Genomic DNA, 21284 nt, shown 5'->3' with positions numbered 1-21284 from the left:
AGAATTGTTCCGAGCATCAGTAGCGGCTCTGTCCTAAATGGATCAGGATTGGATCGAATGCATGGGAGACAGGAATGTAGCCATTGGATCTCACTGTGCTGATTCAATACGCCAGGTGTCCGGAATTAAGCAAGGGTGTTGGGTACAAAAGAAATGTATGGCAAAGCTGGCAACTTTTTCTCACGGCACCTTAGCAGCCTGCTGTCAAACCTCCAACGCCTGCAGCAAAAAATGCACGGCTAATTACAGAGCCACAGAAGCATGCATGCTTGGGTCAGATTTTTCCCTCTCGAAGTGTTCACCTCGACCATGACAGTGCAGTTGTCAAGTTACATAATCTAAAAGTTCAGAGACCGGGAGACTAATGTCTGCAGCATTCAGTGAAGCAGGCCGGATGAGTCATCGAAGCACAAACCCTCTTCCCGTATTTATACCTCGTCCCGGCCACGCCGAGGTTTGCATCTTCACCACTCCATCTCTGCTCGCGCAAGGCAAAAATGGTGGCCCGGAGGTTCAAGCCGGTCGAGCAGTGCGCCTGCGAGGGCCGGTCGCGCCAGGCCGTCGCCGCCGACCTCGACGGCACGCTCCTCCTGTCCCGCAGCGCGTTCCCGTACTACCTCCTCATCGCGCTCGAGGCCGGCGGCCCCCTCCGCGCCGTGGCGCTCCTCGTGTCCGTGCCGCTCGTGTACCTCACCTACGTCGCCGTGTCCGAGCCCCTGGCCGTGCGCGCGCTCCTCTACGTCGCCGTGGCGGGGCTCCGGGTGGCGGACATCGAGGCGGTGGCGCGGTCTGTGCTCCCCAGGTTCTACGCCGGCGACGTCCACCCGGAGGGGTGGCGCGTGTTCCGCTCGTTCGGCCGGAGGTGCGTCGTCACGGCGAGCCCGAGGGTGATGGTGGAGCCGTTCGCCAAGGCATTTCTTGAGGTTGACAAGGTAATCGGGACGGAGCTGGAGGTGAGCGAAGACGGGAGGGCCACGGGATTCGTCGCCGAGCCCGGGGTGCTCGTCGGCGAGCACAAGAGGCGGGCGGTGGTGAGGGAGTTCGGCGACGCGCTGCCGGACGTCGGTATGGGGGACCGCGAGAGCGACTTCGACTTCATGTCCATCTGCAAGGTATGGCTTCTTCAGCTCTGTGTTCTGAACTTCTGATTGCATGCATTCTGCAGTACGGTTTGCTACTACTAAAATTGTACAAATGGTGGACGGATAGTGGCTTAGTGCATTATGCACACGGCAGAAAGAATTATTTCAAGTGATATTTAAGCGACCTATGGATCCCAAATCTACAAAATTGCAGTCTCAGATATCGATCAGACACGTACCAACTCTGCATTTCCTGCGTTGCCGTTTTATGGCGTTTTGCCATGTTCGAATGTTCCTGTGCTGTGAGCCTGCTGTGAGTTGCGACATGGCATGCACCACCGATCAGGTAGTTGAGGTATTGTGTCCGTGTTGTCCCACCAAAATGCTGAGTACTGTACTGACAAACCAATTAACCATCTACCAAGTTAATAGCTCCCTTCTCTTTTTATGGAACTTACATAGAGAGCGCCTCAAGAAGTCAAGATCATACTCCAGTTGCTGTGACTGTGTTTGAACGATCTGGTCCAGTTGAAGTCCTTTGTTTTGAAATGTTAGTAAGAAATTTATACATTTTCAAACCCAAACTAAGGCAAGAAATGGCACTGAATAAAGAATCCAGGCTCAGGAGTCAGGACAGCCAGGAGTGGCTCCACCGCTAGCGATATACTGAATTGGGTCAGTTGCTGTGGCTCTGTTTAATTTGAACGATCTGATCCTGGTGAATAGTCAGAATAGATAATCCTGAAATATACTAGCAAGAAATTTATAGAGTAAATGTTCAAACACACATTAACGCCAAAAATGGCACTGAATAGGAATCAGGGCTCAGGAAAACCTGTAAAAATTGGGGTTTGGAGGGAGTAGATGTGTGTCGTCCAAGGTTTGGACAGATCTGCAGTTTTCGAACCATCCAATGCCGCGATGAGTTAATGCCATATTGCTTGACGATTACTAGGTCGCTGTGCTGGCACCGGTCCTGTCAGACTTCTGGAAATGGGCAGCTAACTTCATTTCAGGGGCATCACGGTTCATGAGTTCGTGTTCCGATCGCCATGCCTGCACATGCAGTGCACTGTCCATTGTGCTGATCTGGCCCGTGAATGCAGGAAGCGTACATCGTAACACGACGGAAGTACCGCGCCGTACCCAGGGAGCAGCTGCGGAGCCACGCCATCCTCCACGACGGCCGCCTCGCCCGCCGCCCGACGGCGACCAACACATTGCTCACCTTCCTATGGATGCCGCTCGGCTTCGCGCTCGCGCTGCTGCGCGTGCGCCTCCACCTGCTCCTCCCGGCGCGCGCCGTCTCCTACGCCTACAAGCTCGTGGGCGTCAAGCTGGTGGTGCGCGGCCACCCGCCGCCGCCTCCCAGGAAGGGACGCCCGGGGGTCCTCTTCGTGTGCAACCACCGCACCGCGCTCGACCCCGTCGCGGTCGCCGTCGCGCTGGGCCGCAAGGTGAGCTGCTTCACGTACAGCAGCTCCAGGTTCTCGCGGCTCGTCTCGCCGATCACGGCTGCCGTCCCGCTGTCTGGCCGGGTGCGCGAGGCGGACGCCGCTCGTGTCCGGCGGCTGCTCGAGGTCGGGGACGTCGTCATCTTTCCCGAGGGCACCACCTGCCGGAAGCCGTTCCTGCTGCGGTTCGACGCGCTCTTCGCCCAGCTCACCGACCGCATCGTGCCCGTGGCCATCGACGCCAGGGAGACCATGTTCCACGGGTCCACGGCACGCGGTCACGGGAGCATGGATCCCTACTTCTTCTTCATGAACCCGCGGCCGGCGTACGAGGTCACGTTCCTGAACCAGCTTCCGAGGGAGCTCACCTGCGGCGGCGGGCGGTCGCCGGTCGAGGTGGCAAGCTACGTCCAGAAGGTCCTGGCCGCGCAGCTTGGGTTTGAGTGCACCGGCATCACGCGCAAGGACAAGTACGGGATACTCGCCGGCAGCGAGGGCCGCGTTCCGTCAAAGAAAGAGGGCTAATAAGGAAGACAAAGCATGCAAACCGACCCGGTCGTCGAGCGTTGCTATTAATCAATGATTTGACCTTTGCCATTGACGTTTATGATAAGAGCACCCCAACGGTCTCGGAGGTCATCTCATGTAGTATCACGTAATATTTTTTATGATGTGGAGGAGAGAGAAATAGATCGTTATTTCGCGAAACAATCGTCTCATGAGTTAAATTGTAGGACTACGAGACAACTCAACAACCAGTTATTATTGCCACGCAACTCATAATATTTCTTTTCTATATGCACAAATTAAAAAATTATATAGTTGTACCAGACAACTTACAAGATAATCTATTGTATAGGTTGCTTGTTAAGTTGTCTCGATATTACGTGTCAATACATGAGATTGTCATTTAGACGATAAGAACCTTGGTTATCGATCCATATATCTGTCCATTCCAGGAAAACATATCTGGACACGTAGAATTTTCTTGCTGCTTATTGCAATAGCCGGTCTGTGGCCTGTGCAGCTCCTTTCCAAACTCGCTAAATCTCTGATGAAGTTTTGGGGGATATAGGTGCAGAAATGCATTCCTAATTGTACAAGAGATCGTGGAGTCTATCCTCACCGCACATCTCACCTAGGGAAGCGTTCTGGGTTCAAGCTTGGATGCAGCTTCTACTGTTTTATATCTGTATGGGTTCCAGCTTGGTCAAACCAAAATACGCCTCTCCTCCGCCTGCGCTTAACGCTGGAGGCCCAAATTTGCCTCACGTGCGGTCCGCCGAAACTCCTTACATTTCCAAATGTTTTAGACAAAAGTTTGTGTCGCACTCGCACATAAATCCTTTAGGCCAGTTTTAATGAGTTTATAAGAATTTCATAACATTAAATTCAATGCCATATCAGCAAAATTGCTGATTTAGCAAAGTAATTAATACAAAGATTTCATCAGATGAGAGAGGAGTTACCTAGGTAACTGTGCACTGAGCAGCTCGCTTAGGAACTTGGATTCGATTCACCGTTTATTCCCCAATCTGAGTCTCACCATGGGTAGTGGCAGAAGCTCTCGTTCCACTTGCGTTGCCGCCGGCGCGGTCGACGGTCTTCCGGGACGGCTGCACTCCCGCATCTCGGGATGGCGGCTGCACTCATGCATCTTGCGGTGGCCCCGTCCACGACGCATTCCGTCCGTGCCTGGCGGTCGGCCTGGAGGCCGTGATCAAAAGAGCGTCGGATCTACCTATTCCGACGGATTCCTGCACGATCTTTGCCCCAGGCGTCCTAGCGCTACCTAACGAAGCAGGAAGCTACGTTCCATCTGGTGCATGCCTACATCTTCGGCGTGGGTTGTGTTGCCGTCCGCCCCACACCCCTCTGGCAAGTCAAGCTCCCCCACAATGGACTGTACTATCTTCTTGCTCCCTCGCATGCTTGGTTTATTTAGTTATGGAGGTTCCACCTTCCTCGACCAAGCGGACCTTTATGACAGTAATTTCAGTCAATGTCTGCAACATTATGTGATATCTATTGAATCCGGCAGCGCCTAGTGTTGGATTTAGTAGCCCGGCAGTTCATCAGGGATTGCCCAAGTGGTTGATTTGTAGGCAGAGAGATTGCGAGATCAAAAACTCGAAGGTGATCAGAAAGCACGAAAGTTTAGACAGGTTCGGGTCTCCGAAGAGTAATACCCTACGTCGTGTATTTTGCTGGATTGTAGTGCTTTGCGCTGGTGCGTGGTTTAGCCTTTGATGGGATGCCCTCGGGAGGCACTCTTGGCCGCCTTATAGGCTGATAACCTAGAATTACAAGTCGGTTTGAATCTAATCTAGTCGGTTGTTACATGGAAAGCAATCTGAGTTGGATTACAACACGTATCTTGCAATATCCAGGCTGATTTGAATCGTCCAGCCTCCTTGATTTGTGATCCAAGTATCTTCACGTCCTTGGCCCGCACATTCTGGTCGGGACGGCCCACTTGTCAGGACCGGCCTGTATCCTAGTTGGTAGGGACCCATGGGGTACCCATATCCCTCAAGCCTCCAAGCGATGTGTAGGCGAACAGGAACCTGAGGACATCGCAGCGAAGCTTGGAATGTGGTCGGCTGAAGCTGCGATGGCATCATAGTGTCAGAGAGGCTGCGCAGTGCTCAAAAAAGAAGAAAATCCAAATGAACGCAGAGCCATACGCGTAGAGCGAAGTCGAGTGCCGAATTGATGGATGGAGGGCATCCAGTAAGTCGAAGCGAAGGACATGGAGGGCGTCGTAAGACGCACTCCATATGGAGTAGCCCCCTAGCATTGAAGCGATTAGTATAATCGGTCCAATGGTCAAAAAGGAGGAAAAAAATTGATCCCAGAAGCAGATCCTAGTGCCTAAACACAAGGATAGGCGAAGCCACGGAGGCACGCCGACCAGAAGTAGGCGTGCAGCCCTCGAGCGTGAGCACGAGGACTAGCGGAGCCATGGAGGCACGCCAACTAGAAGTAGGTGCCCAGCCCCCGAGTACGAGGACTAGCAGAGCCGCGGAGGCACGCCGACCTGAAATAGGCGTCCAGCCCTCGAGCATGAGTGCAAGGACTAGTGGAGCCACGGAAGCACGTTGACCTAAAGTAGGCGCCCAGCCCCCGATACGAGGACTGGCAGAGCCATGGAGGCACGCTGACCTGAAATAGGCACCCAGGCCCCGAGTACGAGGATTGGCGGAGCCACGGAGGCATGCCGACCTGAATTAGGCGCCCAGCCCGCGAGCATGAGCGCGAGGGCTGGCCGAGCCATGTAGGCACTCCGTGAAAAAACATAACGAAAAACCCGCAGATTCCGTCACTAGGGTTACGCCGTCACGTCCTTCAAAAGCCCGAGGGGTGCGGTTCCATTTTTATTTCCATTAATCACACTTGCGTCGCCGCCGCCGCAGTCCACAGAGCACACTGCCACCGCATCTGTGAACCCTAGGCCGCGTCGCCGTGCTTTCCAATTTGCTCACGCGCACTCTTCCACCACCACCCAAGTCAGCCGCCGTGCCGTCGCATGCGAATCAAGAGTCTCACCAAATCTCAGGGAGTAGATATTGAAGAGATGGTAGTGGGGAATGCATCGGATCCATCCACATACTAGATGAAATATGTGATGATGGAGGAGCGCATCCAAGCGCTCGTCGACCGGGGGCTTCCTCGGGCCCAAGGCGCTGCTCGACTGGAAGGCGATCGCCGGGTAGGAATTCCCCAGTGAGGTCAAGATGGAGATGGTGGTCTTCGCGTTCTTCTTTGAGCACAAATTCGGGATCCCTTGCGGGGACTTCTTCCGGGGATTGCTAAACTACTACAAGATCGAGCTGGCACACTTGAACCCCAACTCCATTCTTGGTATCGCGGTTTTTATCCATCTGTGTGAGGCATACTTGGGCATTCCCCCCATTTTGATCTGTGGAAATATCTGTATCAATTGAAATCTATGACGGCCAAGGGGAAGCCTTGAGTGATTGGGGGATGTGGATTTTCGCTCCGACCCAAGAGGGTGCAGGAGTACTTCGACCTGAAGTTGAAAGAATCCAACAAGGGCTGGCACAAGAAATGGTTTACGATCACTATCCAGAAGCCTGAGCTCCTGCCGCGTACCGGATACGCCCCAGTGACTATGCCCGAGTGGTCAAACCAGCCGACCTCAGAAGAGATGGTCCAGGTCAACCAGCTGCTGAAGGAGATCGCCGACCTGAAGGCGCATGGACTCACAGCCGGGGCTGTAAGTATCAATTTCTGGCGGAGATTAATGCAGCCGATCAAGAACAAGGTATCCGGCGTATGAGTACACAGGGCCACTAGATCCAACCCGAGAGGTGCAACGGAAGGTGACCAAAGAAGAAGTCGTTGCCCGTGTATGTGAGGTCTTTGGTGGTATCATCAGGAACAAGAGCTGCCCCAAGGCTTATTCCCTCAAGAGGTTGGCCGATCCGGTATGATCTTAACCACATGAAATTTGGCATTCCCATTTTGCTTTTTGTGTTGTCTCTGACTAACCTTGTTGATTGACCAGAGCCATGAGTTTGAGTTATTTTGCCCGACGCTACTTCCTGGAGGGGCCGAGCAACAGCGACCCAAGGTCCGCCCGATATTCGAGTCCGACCAGCCACTTGCCGGGTCTTGATTAGGAGTCGAACTCTTCCATCGGGTCGGATGAGGACGTGCCAGTAGAGGTCGCTCGGGCAAGGACTCCACACCAACTGGATGCCAAACACGGCGGGCTGTGCAGAAGCTGCCCAGCTTTAAGAGGAAGAAGGCGGCTGGTAGGAAGGAGAAGGTTGCCCCGAGCATAGCCTCCACGGGCTGACCGACAGCAAGGCGGACGAGGAGTGAGACATGGCAAGCCCGACCGCTAAGAAGAAGAAGGCCGAGCTCCTTGAGAGGACCGTGGCCGACGCGGAGCGAATCAAGGAGACGCTAAAGGAGAAAATTCGCGGAGGACCGAGCGAAGGTGTGTTGTTGCCACCACCGCCCTTGCACCCCAAGTTCCAAGTGAAGCAGAGCACCCTGTAAGCGCAGTATGGTTATGTTACCTGTCTTGTGGTTCTTTTGCTACCTATCTTGCTTAAATTGCTTCTCGCACTGACAATGCATGAATGCCTTGCTAGATGAGGAATCTGGTACATAGCTGACTAGTTGCATGTCCCATGCCGAAGGGGCAAGCGGCCGTGTCCCTAAAGAGAGACATCTCCAGAGGCTAGGAGGGATCAGGGTAGTCGTGCCGGAGGAGGAGTTGTACCGGCCTCGGCACCGTAGCAAGGAGTAGTCGGGGACATTGCGGCTTCAAGTGAAGTTGCTACGGATGCTACTGTGGTCGGCTCCAGAGCCGAGCAGGTGTCTGGTGAGGGAGCCAGAGTTGAGCCTCACCTGGAAGAGTTACCCAGGGATGATTCGCTTCTAGAGAGGTTCGCCGGGGACGGAAGAGATGATTCTGATACCTTGGACTTCTTCGGGACCGACCTTACTGGGGACGTGGCACAGGACAAGAAAGATCTTGCCAAGCTGCGGTAGTCATTGTCGGGCATGCATCCCAGGCCCGCGAGTAGGCCCTGTGCGGCCCACTAAGGGGCGTACTCGGATGAAATCAAGACTCGGGGGCTACGCGGCAAAGAAGCGTATCCCACTCGGACTCCCGAAGACTAGTTAGGTATGCATATGAAAACTACTTTGTCTACACTGAGTAGAACTCTGTAACCATACCCGACTAGGATTCTAGCTTGTAACCCTGCTCCCCCGATTATATAAGGGCAGGCAGGGACCCCCTCAAAGACAACTCTATTAACTCACCCGAGTTCAATACAATCAACACACAGGACGTAGGGTGTTACGCGACCTAGCGGCCCGAACCTATCTAAATCGTGTTCCTTGCGTCACCATTGACTCCTTGATTCTCGATGACACCCACCGCACAAAAGACCACCTAGGGTACCCCCTAGGCGGGTTGCCGGTCTAAAACACCGACAGCTGGCGCGCCAGGTAGGGGAGTCGCCAAGTTTCTCTGCGTGAGTTCAATGGCACCTATCATTATCAAGCCTGCTTTCACCTTCGAGGCGGGTGCAACCTTTGTTTTCAGATCCTGGCTCTGCATCACCGACGGCACTGGATCGTTTCAGCGTCAGATCATCAGCATCCAGGAGAGGAAACCCCTCGACAAAAGTTTTCCTCAGCCAAAAATGGGGGATTTTATCAAGAAAAGCTAATTTTTCAAAGTTAGCGACACCAAGTTCGACTACGCTTCGGACTCGACCCCAATTCAGACTAGTCGACACAAGCTGGAGCCCCAGTCACTTCACAAGTCGACTTCGACTCCAAAACGATTCCCATACGGACTCCACAATACAGCCGATGTCTATCAAGGTCTCCTCACTCGAACTCAACTCGAACATGGGGAAGACAAGGATTGCGACTTCAACTCGGACTATGCCCAAGAAATGCTGTTATCAGGGCCAGCCCAAGGTTTGGTAATAACTTCAACACCGCAAGATAGATTCGTTCATTGGCCAGGAATGAGGCCATCTCTCCTTACCCACGACTACGAGTCACGCCTTGTCGCTCACATAGATAATCTTCCATACCAAGAAGGCGTCCCGCTCACTTCAAGCCGCAAGGAGAGCTCTACAGAAATCGCAACATCAAGCTCTGGAAGCTACTACCCAGACAGAGAAATCTTTGTCATCTCACAAAATAACAATACGGGTACTAGCCAACAGAGAACCCCTCGACGGATAGCGCGGCTTGACAACGTTTCAGAGGATGAGTCATCGGCTAACGCTCCACAAGACAAAACTTCCGATCAAAGAAACCAAAGAAGGATACGAAACATTACTCGGGCTGAACGCCGACAAATGCTAGCTGCAAACATTCCCATCACAAACCTTGAAAGAGCATTTGATGCAGTACAAGCTCAAGAGCACAACACTCCACTTGCAGCAATCGCCTCAATCAACCTCATATCAACTCTCATACCTCAAAATAGAGACAATGAAATAAACTTGCGCAGCGAGGCAATGGACTAATTGCACAACTCGCAGAACAAGCATACAAACTACTCAATAAAGAATCACCAATCCCATCTGTCCCCCGTAACTCAGCTCATCAAGAGGGCAGCAGGGGCGCTGCAGTCGACAATGACCTTCACAAAACCCAAAGAAACAACGAGGTAATCAACCAGCCAAGGCAACTTAGCCAAGGACAGAGCAAACACGAAGCTCCAGTAAGACATAAGGACGTTGGAGAGGCTAGCTGCACCAATTTTGCAAAAAGCCCTCGCCATATCAGGAAAAATCACGAAGTATCAAATTTCAGCGATTTACGGGAAATAATCAATAGTCGCCGCGAATGTGAAGTCAACAACTACAACCACTTTCCCGCCTTTACAACACGGGTAATGAGGACAAGACTACCTGAAAAATTTAAGCCAACAGGAATCACCATGTATGATGGCAAACTAGACCCAATTCAATGGCTCTGATGCTACTCATTGGCAGTCCAAGCAGCCGGAGGCAATAGTGACACCAAAGTCATCCATTTTCCCATATGCATGGAACCCGCGCCCCTAACATGGCTTGAGTCACTCAAGCCTAGAACAATTGACTCTTGGGAAGATTTGACAAAGGCGTTCACCAACAACTACGCAGGCTCCATGACTAGACAAGGCAACAAGATCGACCTAAGTCAAGTAAAATAAAAAGAAGGCGAAACACTGCGCGACTACCTACGACGATTCTTCGAAAAGAAGGCCACTATAGTCGACATTTCAGAAACGAACGTCATTGAGTGCTTCCAAAATGGCCTCTATGATCAACGAACATACCAGGACTTTGGCAGACGATGACTAGTCATTATCAAAGACCTTAAAATCATGGTGCAACAATGGGCAGATGAAGAAAATAAAGAGCGAGAACGATTCGGCTCCCATCGCAACCGCGGGCGCGACAATAACAGCCACAAACAGGACAAGAACCGACACAACGATACTCAAAATGACTTTTTGAATAACCAAAATTGCAAATGGAAACCTGACAACACCATTGCTTCCATGACCAACTCAGGAAAGAAAGGATCCCGCAAACAAGATGACGGACCAAGCTTCACCGAATTACTCAAAAAATAGTGCCCACGGCACCCAAATAGCAAACATTCAGCAATATACTGCTACAACATCCGCCAAGTAATGCAAGATTTACCCGCACCACCACCTCTCGAGGAGTATAACCAGAAAAAAGATAAGGGCAAAAATAAAGTCCATAACGATGAAGAAGGAGAGGGAGACTTCCAGACTGCCTCCAAAACAGTCAACGTCATTTTTAAGGGAATCCCGGGTACCGCATCCAAGCAATCCAGTAAATTGGTACTCAGGAAAATCATGGCCATCGAACCAACAAATCCAACACCACTAAAATGGTCTGAGGTACCCATAACCTTCAGCAGAAGGGACCAATGGACAAACTTTTCAGAACCAGGCCAATTTCCCCTAGTACTTGATCCTATCGTTGCAGGCTCAAAACTGACAAAAGTACTCATCGATGGCGGAAGCGGACTCAATGTCATTTTCGCCAAAATGCTAAGAAAAATGTGTCTTGACGTCACGGACATGCTCACTCCAACAGACTTCCCCTTTTACGGAATTGTACCAGGAAACGCCGCCATACCACTAGGACAAGTCGTCCTACCAGTTACCGAACCGAGTACATCAGATTTGAAGTCGCCAACTTCGAGACCTCTTACCACGCCATACTCGGGAGACCAGCTCTGGCTAAGTTCATGGCTATACCACATTATGTCTACTTAGTACTCAAAATGCCAGGGCCTAAGGGAGAACTAGCGCTACGAGGAGACCCAAGGCGGTCCTATGAATGCGACACCGAAGCCATGGAGATTGTAGCAACTTCTCAAGCACCCAGCCCTATGCAACAAGTTTTTTAGCTTCGAAGAAACTTCACCCAATAGAACTCGAAATCCCAGAAAACAAGTCGGGGCCAGCAAAAGTGAAGCCAACAAGTGAGAAAGACTTCAAAACAGTTGATCTCCAGACCGGCGACCCTTCTGAGACAGCTCTGATTGGGACAGGGCTAGATCCTAAATAGGAAACCGCGCTCATCAGTTTCCTTTGGGCTAACCACGATATCTTCGCCTGGAAGTCAGCTGACATGCCTGGTGTGCCCAAGGAACTGATCGAGCATTCCCTGAATGTTGATCCCAAAGTTACCCCAAAATGACAGCGTTTCCAGTGGTTCGCCCAAGACAGACGAGAAGCAATAAAACAAGAGCTAGCCAAACTACTAGCAGCAGGGTTCATCAAAGAAGTTTTCCACCCTGATTGGCTAGCCAACCCTGTACTCATTCGCAAGAAAAACAATGAATGGAGAATGTGTGTCGATTACACAGATCTCAATAAACACTGTCCAAAGGATCCTTTTGGACTCCCCAGGATCGACCAGGTAGTCGACTCAACTGCTGGGTGCGATTTACTATGTTTTCTTGACTGTTACTCAGGTTACCACCAGATAAGCCTCAAAGAAGAAGGTCAAGCTAAAACAGCCTTCATCACTCCATTTGGGGCTTTTTGCTACAAAACAATGTCATTTGGATTAAAAAACGTGGGCGCGACTTACCAACACGCTATTCAGATGTGTTTCGAAAAATAATTGCATCGCAACATAAAAGCTTACGTAGATGACGTAGTCGTCAAAAAAAGAAACCAGGAGGACCTAATCATCGATTTGGAGGAAACCTTCTCAAGCCTACGAGCTTTCCGCTGGAAACTTAACTCTACCAAATGCGTTTTCGGTGTACCTTCTGGCAAACTACTCGGGTTCATCATTAGCCATCATGGCATTGAGGCCAATCTAGAGAAAATATCTGCCATCACAAATATGCATGCACCAGCTAGCATCAAAGATGTGCAGAAACTCACGGGCTGCATGGCAGCCCTTAATCGATTTATCTCGAGACTTGGAGAATAAGGACTGCCCTTCTTCAAGCTTCTCAAATGACAGGACAAGTTTAAATGGATAGAAGAGGCAGACAAAGCATTGACGCAACTCAAAGACTTTCTGTCAAAACCACCTATCCTCACCGCTCCATCCCCAAACGAGGACTTGCTCCTATACATAGCGGCTACTACTCACGTCATCAGCACCGCAGTAGTAGTCGAACGGTCTGAATCAGGCCACGCTCATAAAGTTCAGAGACCCATGTACTTCATCAGCGAAGTACTCTCGGACTCTAAAACCCGGTACCCGCCAATACAAAAGCTGCTCTATGCAATTCTGCTCACCTCACGGAAGCTGCGACATTATTTTCAAGAACACAACATTTCAGTCATCATCGACTTCCCGCTCGGTGAAATCCTCCACAATAGAGATGCCACAGATAGAATTTCCAAATGGGCAGTAGAGCTCGAAGCTCTATCTTTAGACTTTAAACCAAGGACAGCTATCAAATCTCAGGCTTTGGTTGACTTTATGGCTGAATGGACAGAATACCAAGTACCAACACCGGTCGAGAGGCCAGAGCACTGGGTAATGTACTTCGACGGTTCCCTCAAGCTCGAAGGAGCCGGCGCAGGAGTTCTCTTAATTTCTGCAAAAGGAGACCAACTCAAATACGTACTTCAAATCTTTTGGGAAGTCTCAAATAACGAAGCCGAGTACGAAGCACTGCTACACGGCCTTCGTCTCGCGATCTCCCTCGGAATCAAACACTACTAGTATACGGCGACTCACTAGTCATTATCAACCAAGTCAATGATGAATGGGATCGGAACAAGGAAAACATGGACGCCTACTGCAAAGAAGTCCGTAAACTAGAAAAAAAGTTCTCAGGCTTGGAATTTCATCATGTTGTGCGTGACAACAACGTAGCCGCTGACGTATTATAAAAAATGGGCTCAACTCGTGCAGAAGTTCCAGCAGGAATTTTTGTACACGAACTCAATAAACCGTCCATACCAGAAAAAATCACACCACCAGTGGTCAAGATTACAAAAACTAATTGGGAAATCATGATGATAGAGGTCGACTGGAGGTCACCCTTCATCGACTACATCAAAGACCACAAGCTACCATCTGACAAAAATCAAGCCGAGCAAATCTGTAGACGAGGAAAAACTACATTCTAGTCGGAGACAAGCTCTACAGAAAAAGCGCATCATCAGGGGTACTCATGAAATGTGTCACCTGAGAATCTGTGGCAACCACGCATCTTCACGAACAATCGTAGGCAAAGCTTTCCGAGCAGGCTTCTACTGGCCCATGGTGTTGGCCGATGCAAAAGAATTGGTCCAAAAATGTTAAGGCTGTCAATTCTTTACTAAACAGCAACACGTCCCCGCCTAAAAATTAATTACAATCCCTCCAACATAGCCTTTTGCTTGCTGGGGGATAGACATGATAGGACCACTACCAACTGCGCTAGGAGGTTTTAACCGAGTACTCGTGGCCATCGACAAATTCACCAAATGGATCAAGGTCAAACCAGTCACTTGCCCCAAGGCAGATCGAGTCCTTGATTTCTTAGACGAAATCATACACCGTTACGGCGTTCCAAATAGAATAATCACCGACCTGGGATCCAACTTCAACAACCACGATTTCTGGAAATATTGCGAGAACAGTGGAATTGACGTATGCTACGTCTCAGTTGCTCATCCACGAGCAAATGGACAAGTCGAGGGTGCCAACGGCATGATACTCAAAGCACTCAAGAAAAGGCTACACGATATCGGCAACACAAAAGGAGGCAAATGGCTCAAAGAGCTACCTAATGCTCTGTGGGGACTACGAACCCAACCATGCAAGTCTACCGGGTTTTCCCATTATTTTCTTATATACGGCTCAGAAGCTATCCTACCCACAGACGTCATGTGGCAGTCTCCTCCAGTTGAGCAATATGATGAAGGAATGGCAGAAGAAATAAGACACCTGGATCTGGATAGTCTGGAAGAAATGAGATGTGCAGCCCTAATTCAATCAGCTAGATACCTCGACGGGTTAAGACGATACCATGACTGTAATATTAAGGAGCGATCCTTTAACTTAGGTGACATGGTCCTCAAATGAATCCAGGACACGTCAGGGTTACACAAACTCAATTCACCATGGGAAGGTCCCTACATCGTATCCAAGGTCACAGAACCCGGATCATACAGACTACAAGAACTTTTAGGAGAACAAATACCAAATTCCTGAAATATAGAACATCTCTGTCGCTACTACCCATAGTAGACAAACGTACTCAGGCCTTCGCCCCAAGTCTCACAAACAAACTCATTGCCAGCTACACGGAGCCTACAGCCCGACTCCGACTACTAATGCTCTACTCTTGATACATGACTTTATCAAAATCAGCTCCTGCAGGCACCAAATCCTCAATACGAGTTCCAAAATTTCAAAGGGCAAAGCAATTTTTTACTCAAGAATGATTCAAACAGAACAAATTTTGAAGTTACATGTGATTACTCATAACAGAGTAAGGGTACTCAAAATACAACATAACAGCACAACAAAGACTACAAGCAATTGCTACTGGCAGTCTGCATTTAAGCCTCAGGCTTTTACAATATCACAAGGCCACACAGGCCTAACGACTACTACAAAGGGAAGGACCCACACGCAAGGAAGCTACGCAAAACGTAGCCATATCCAGGTCCTCCTCCCAAACAATACCAGGAACTCCTGCACCACCTCTACCTTGATAGCGGCAACGATGAATCCCGAGCGTTGCATAAGGGAGAAAAAACCAAGACTGCTCCCTTGCTAGCATCGGCGAGCCATCCCACACTACATGCCACACCTCCACCTCTAATAAGAGAGCCAGATAAAAACCGCGGCACTCATCACCCATCACTCGTGAGTTCCAGCACAGACTTAGCTGGATCACGAGCTGCAAGATGAGGCACGTGACAAACCCTCCTACGAGGATTCTTCTAGCATCGCGGCTATCCCTACGAGCGCTAGAGTCTGTGGAGGGAAGGTGGCTCTAATCTACGAGGAATCTTCTAGCACCGGAGTACTCTTTGAAGGTTCTCTACAATCCATCGCTACACAAGCCTGATCTTGATTGACCCCCACGACAGTCTATTTATAGCCAAACGCCACAACCACTACCCACTCGGGAGTTACTATTCGCTCGTGACAACAAAGTACTAATGAGTCAGCAAGATGCTCTCTAACTCCATTCACGTGAAGGCATTCACGCCACAAAAGGACAAAAGAGTACAGTACACCCGTGCACCTCCCTCGGAGAGTAAAGGGACAGAGTACTTTCAAAACAGTAACAACAATAATTGACGACCGCACGACTTCTCAGCTGACACTCAGACTTACTCCCACCAACGACAAAGATTGACGAAGACAATCATTCATTGGACTTCGAACAAATTTCAGAGATTGTCTCAAGTAAACAAAATACTCGGCAAATTACAACTCGAAGACTACGCAAGCCTAAGGCTCTTCCAAAGATACAAACTCGGACATCTTCGAAGCAATTGGCTCAGCCTCCTCGAGATATTGCGCATAAGCATCCTCTGTACAGTTACGAGCAACACCGTCATCAGCCGCTATCAAATCCGCCCTCGGGTAATATGATTTGACCACTGCAAGGACTTGTTTACAAACAGCCTTGCAGAGGCCAGCAACCTTACCCGGAGCAGTCTTCAGCCGCTCGACTAGTGAACGAGGCTCAGCATCATCCTCAAGAGGAGCAATAGCATTTACCACATCTTGCGCAGCATCAGTCTATTCTTGAAGCTCACCTCGAAGTCTTCCTATAATTCGGCCATGATCTCTACAGGCCACCATGGCCATAGCGAGCATAACTCCATTCTAATTCTTTCTATCCCTTTGATGCTCACATGCAGCCTGAGCTTCAGTTAGTGATGCCCGGAGACGGTCAGCCTCGTCAGCTACTTGGTCATGCGTATTCCTCCAGTCAAGATGTTGGCTACTTGCAACAGCCTCTTTTCTCTTTAGCTCTGCAACAAAGGAACAATTCAAAAAACCTCGACTATAGTAAAAAATACTCAAAAATCGAGTACTCACCTTGATACTTCTTGTTCAAAGACTTGTAGCGATTCTCCAACTTCTCTTGGAACACTTCATGGTCCCTCCGCTCTACGCAAAAGACTTCACAACCTCCTCATGAACTTTCAAGGACTTAGTGAGACGGCTGCACTCTTGCTCCAATTGCGCTAGTCGTTGCACAGAATCATTTCGCTCCTGGAGGGCCCGAGCATTCCTTTGAGATCTATCATAAAGATCCTGCAACCAAAAGGAAGTCGTCAAGTTTTCGGCAAAAAACAGTCAGTCAAAAAAAGATAACACATCTGAAAACTCTGGATAGCTCTCCGAAAACTCTGACTACGACGGCAGCTCGAGCACTGGACCTTCAGTATTTTTAACAATCTGAGGTTCTGGAGCTCCACTCGAGACAACACCTGAAAAATGCATACATTAAGTCGTTACAAGATACAACACACCGACTTCAAAAAAAAAGGGAACCTGTACTTCAGCTACATACCCGGTATACCAGCCTCATCCGCTTTAGTTGCAACTAAAGCCAGGGTACCACCAACAGACATTGAAGATGGCACACCCCCAGAACCTGAAGGGACCACAGGGCTCTCCGCTGAACAAATAACTTCTTGAAGTATGGAGATAGTGGCACCGAGACGACTCGTATCAACCTCAGGCGCGTCATCCATCGTCAAATCAACCAAGGGACCAGAGAGTGTAGTCGAAGGACCAGAATCCACTCCTATGTCCACAGGGATAGTATCCTCCGCATCCTTGGATCAAAACACGAAGTCATCACACGTCCTTCAGAAGCTCAAAAACACGATACAAAGGAAGACTTATCCAAAACTCACCGAGATGAGCGCGGCGGCAATCATACACGTTTCCTCTCAGCAACTGCCGGTCGAGTATTCGGTGCCATAGGGTTTGTCGGTGGAGCAATATTTTCACCAAGTCCTACAAAAAATCAAGGATAAGACTACAAAAGCTTCAGACTACCAAAAATAGTCAGATTAACTCACCACTGGCGATAACATCGGACAACAAGGCACCAGCGGCAATCACCGGTGACTTCGCGACATCTGTCACCACAGAAGATGCACCAACGATAGCCTGTTCAAGGACTGGCAACTCGGTAGTTGACGGTGCCGGGGCTGCAGGCTAGGGGGCTACTCCTTAGTCTACAAGTGGCACCCCCACCGGCAACTCTTCAAAAGCCGCGACACTGACCACAACATCCTTGGCAATAGTGACTACCTCAGTGGAAGAAGCCTCATCGACACCAGGAGCAGAGTCGACAGCCTTCCCAATCAACCAAGATCATCAAAGATTCCAGACAACTACACAAAAATTACCAAGAACAAACGACTACGTACCTCGGTACTCTGTGACCCTTCAGGGGTCAAACTCGATGTCGAAACAGACTTCACAGCAGCCCTCTTTCGAACTACTCGTCATTTTTTCGCAGGAGGAGAAGGCTCATCTTCAGAGTCAGCCACAACTAACTCCTCCCCCTCAGACTGCGCCAGATAGCCAAAAAGAACCCGAGACTACAAAAGAATTGTTCCTCGAAGATATCCCAACATCTCGAAAAATACAAGTCAAGCAAAAGAACATACCTCTTGCGGCCCATACCAGCTGTCAAATTGATGAAGGACTCCTGGAATAACTGGTACCCCTGATAATTCCTGAAGAACTTCACCAGCAATGCCTCCACATTGTCATCAGATGTGTCATCAGGAGACATACACGACGGGTCATCAAAACCCGAGTACTCCGAGCCTAAGCGAGCCTGCTGCTGCAAAGGCTGAACTCTCCGCTTGAGAAAACTAGCAGCCACATTGATGCCAGTCAAGCCCAACGACTTTAACTTAGCAATTTGAGACAACAGGTTGGAAATCTCAGGGGTGTCTTCAGGCTCACTCACCCAGTTCTCCGCGTGCTTTGGAGCATGTCCAGTGACTACCGGCAAAGCAGGGTCATGATTCCCAATATAAAATCATCTTGTCTTCTAGTCACCATGCGAGTTAGTCAAATTGTAGTCAAGATAAGCGCCCGAGTTCCAAAGCTGGAACTCGGCACCTCCAAAAACTTCTGTCCTAATCACACTAGGCTGTGGATGACAGTGAAAAAGCTTCCTAAAAAGCTCAAGACTAGGAGGGACACCTAGGTATACTTCACACAAATGAACAAAGATAGACATATGAAGCACACCATTGGGATTCAAGTGAACCAACTGAAGTTTGTAATACGCAAGGATACCTCTAAAGAAGTCGAAAGTAGGCACTGTCAGTCCTCTCTCGACAAAGTGTGCAAGCATGACAGTCTCATTCGGGTGCTCCTCAAACTGCCCCGCATTGCCAAAAGCAGGCCTCCACTCAAGTTCAAGCTTTGACTGAAGAAGCTTAGCATCAACCAAAGCCTGAACAGCTGCTTCCTTCATCCCAGAATTCTGCCAAGTGATCCCAGGCAGTGGTGGCACAGTCTGGTTCGTTGGACCACACTTTGGCGCCAGTAGCGCAAGCTCTTTCCCCTTCTTCGATTTGGATCTCACCTTACCGGCTGCCACGACCTGGCCTTGTATTTTCTCGGGTTTCTTCCCCATCTTCTTGATGCGCATCAGTCGGCCTCGGAGATAGCAATGAGGGAAAGAATCAGCGTCAGATCTCTCTCAAAGGCAAGGAAAAAGCAACAATGCCGGTGGCGGCACTGGAAAGCATGACAGCTCAACGACGAATAGGAAAAGGGGGGGGTGTAAAACAGATCTGCTAAAAAGAAACGTAACCCTAACCATAAAGGGCCCCCCTGTTATATCTCCATTAATCCGGATTCCAGGCATCAATTACGCAACGGTCAGATATAAACCAGATTTATCACCATAGTATCCAACGGCTACTCAAATCAAGAGGTTTGACCACTTCATTGACCTCGAAAAAATCGCCTAAGTGCTCAGGGGCTGCGGATACCTGTGGCGGAACCACCTTGGATTAGCTTGATTAAAGCACGGTTAAGTCGCCTGACACGCAACACTCATGCCTTAGTAAAGTTAACTCAAAGTGCCGTCGGATTTCATCCGATTTAACCACATAACAGGACCGAGTTAGCATAACCCACACGAAGGTGAGTGGTTCCAGAGAATATAACAGATCCATCGAGTTAAACAAGTTTGACAATTTAGTTCAACATCAAAAACGAAAGTCAGAGTTTTACAAGATTCAAAAGCAGCGGAAAGATAAAATAGCGGAAGCTATCAACGGGGTCGGATGTCCCTGATGAGGCCGATCAGGACATCAGTGATCTCTTTCCTCACCGTCCGAGGAGGGATCTGTAACAACTCTACCTAAATTAAGTGCTTTTAACTCTAAACCAGTGACAAATCAAATCCCTAAGTTAAGAAGTGAAATGACCTTTATAAACCTAAGAAGCTCTCTTGTGGAGTTTGTTTTAAAGCTGGAAATTCTTTATACAAACTTAAGTTTCTGCCCAAATAAGAGTTGTAAAACTTTTTAATTCCAACAACTTTTGTTAAAGGCACTTTGACCATTTCGAAGTTAAAGGGAGTCAAAAACAGCAACCAAAGCCGGTTTTCCTACAGGACCCTGAAAATCTCTTAAGTCCTGGAATTCGAGTTTTCCTTCATCTTTGCAAGCTTTCATCTCCTGTTTTCCTATCTAAACTCGAGTCAGAGCCTTAATAGAAGTTGTAGTACCTCAAGAGTGTTCCAACTTTGTTACACTGACCCAGATCCAAATCGGACTCGAGCTTGTTCAAAATCCCGGTCAAAGTGAGGTAATCCAATCAACTCACCCCGGATGCTTAAGAATCCTAAGTCTGGAATTCCAGATTTTTAGCTAACTTTGGCCAGAAATATCTTTGAATCCTCTCACAATCAAAACCGACACCTTAAACAAAGTTTGAAGAACGATCAGAGTTGGGCAAGTTTGTTTAAGGGAGTTTCGGGAGTTGTGTTGAAAGATTCGGAGAAGGATTGCTCCAAAGCTGGTCTGGCTTGCAGCCCGAAGGGAGCCTCGACGCCCGCGCGCCCGAGCATGTTTGCTCGCGCGCCGCGCGCCGCGTGGCCGCCAGCCGCCGGCAGCTCGCCGGCGCCCTATCACCAGCGCGACAGCGATCGGACGAGAGCCACGGCGCCTAACCCGCGCCCGCGACAGGACGGAGCGAGCGCAGGGCTGGCCAATCGCCGGCCGCGCGCAGGTCGCCTTCCACCTGCCACGGCTCTGCTCCGCCAACCCTGTTCCGCCTGTTCGCCGAGAAAGCTGAGATGCCCCCGACGTCCCGCGCCTCCGCCCGCTCGCCCAACCCCCACGGTAGCCTTTCCGCCTCGCCCGCCCGACAGACCGGAAGCCCCAGACGTGCGCCGCCCAAGGCCAATCGCCGCCGAAGACCACCCGGAGCTCCGCCTCCTCTGCCCAATGGCGTCGTCGGCCAATGGCCGCCTCGCCCGAGCACTCGCCGCTCCCGGCCTTATCCTTTCCCCACCGGAGCCCCGCCTCGACCCTCCGCGCCACCCCGGCCCTATAAAAGGGAACCCCCTCACCGGCAATGTCACCCCTTGCCACCGCCCGCACCCGCGCCGCCGCTTTCTCCTCTGCGCCCTGCTTTCTCCTCTAAGCCACCGCTTTCTTCCAGCGCCACCGCTGAGCTTCCGTGGAGCTCACCCCCTTGCGCCACCCCCACACTCCGGTGACTTCGCTGCC

The 21284-nt window shown here is 50.1% G+C and overlaps 1 protein-coding gene across 1 annotated transcript; it reads left to right on the top strand.

Annotated features, from left to right (window-relative positions):
• Positions 1-389: 389 nt before the first annotated feature.
• LOC101774962 (glycerol-3-phosphate 2-O-acyltransferase 6) lies at positions 390-3332 on the top strand. The gene is made up of 2 exons (XM_004961852.3): positions 390-1112; positions 2189-3332. The coding sequence occupies exons 1-2, from the start codon at positions 498-500 to the stop codon at positions 3059-3061; spliced, it is 1488 nt and encodes a 495-aa protein (XP_004961909.1). The 5' UTR covers positions 390-497; the 3' UTR covers positions 3062-3332.
• The last annotated feature ends 17952 nt before the right edge of the window (positions 3333-21284 follow it).

Source organism: Setaria italica, chromosome III (genome assembly GCF_000263155.2).
Source record: "Setaria italica strain Yugu1 chromosome III, Setaria_italica_v2.0, whole genome shotgun sequence".
Taxonomy (NCBI): domain Eukaryota; kingdom Viridiplantae; phylum Streptophyta; class Magnoliopsida; order Poales; family Poaceae; genus Setaria; species Setaria italica.
The sequence above is the reverse complement of the archived record's forward strand: the minus strand, read 5'-3'. Positions and strand labels throughout refer to the sequence as shown.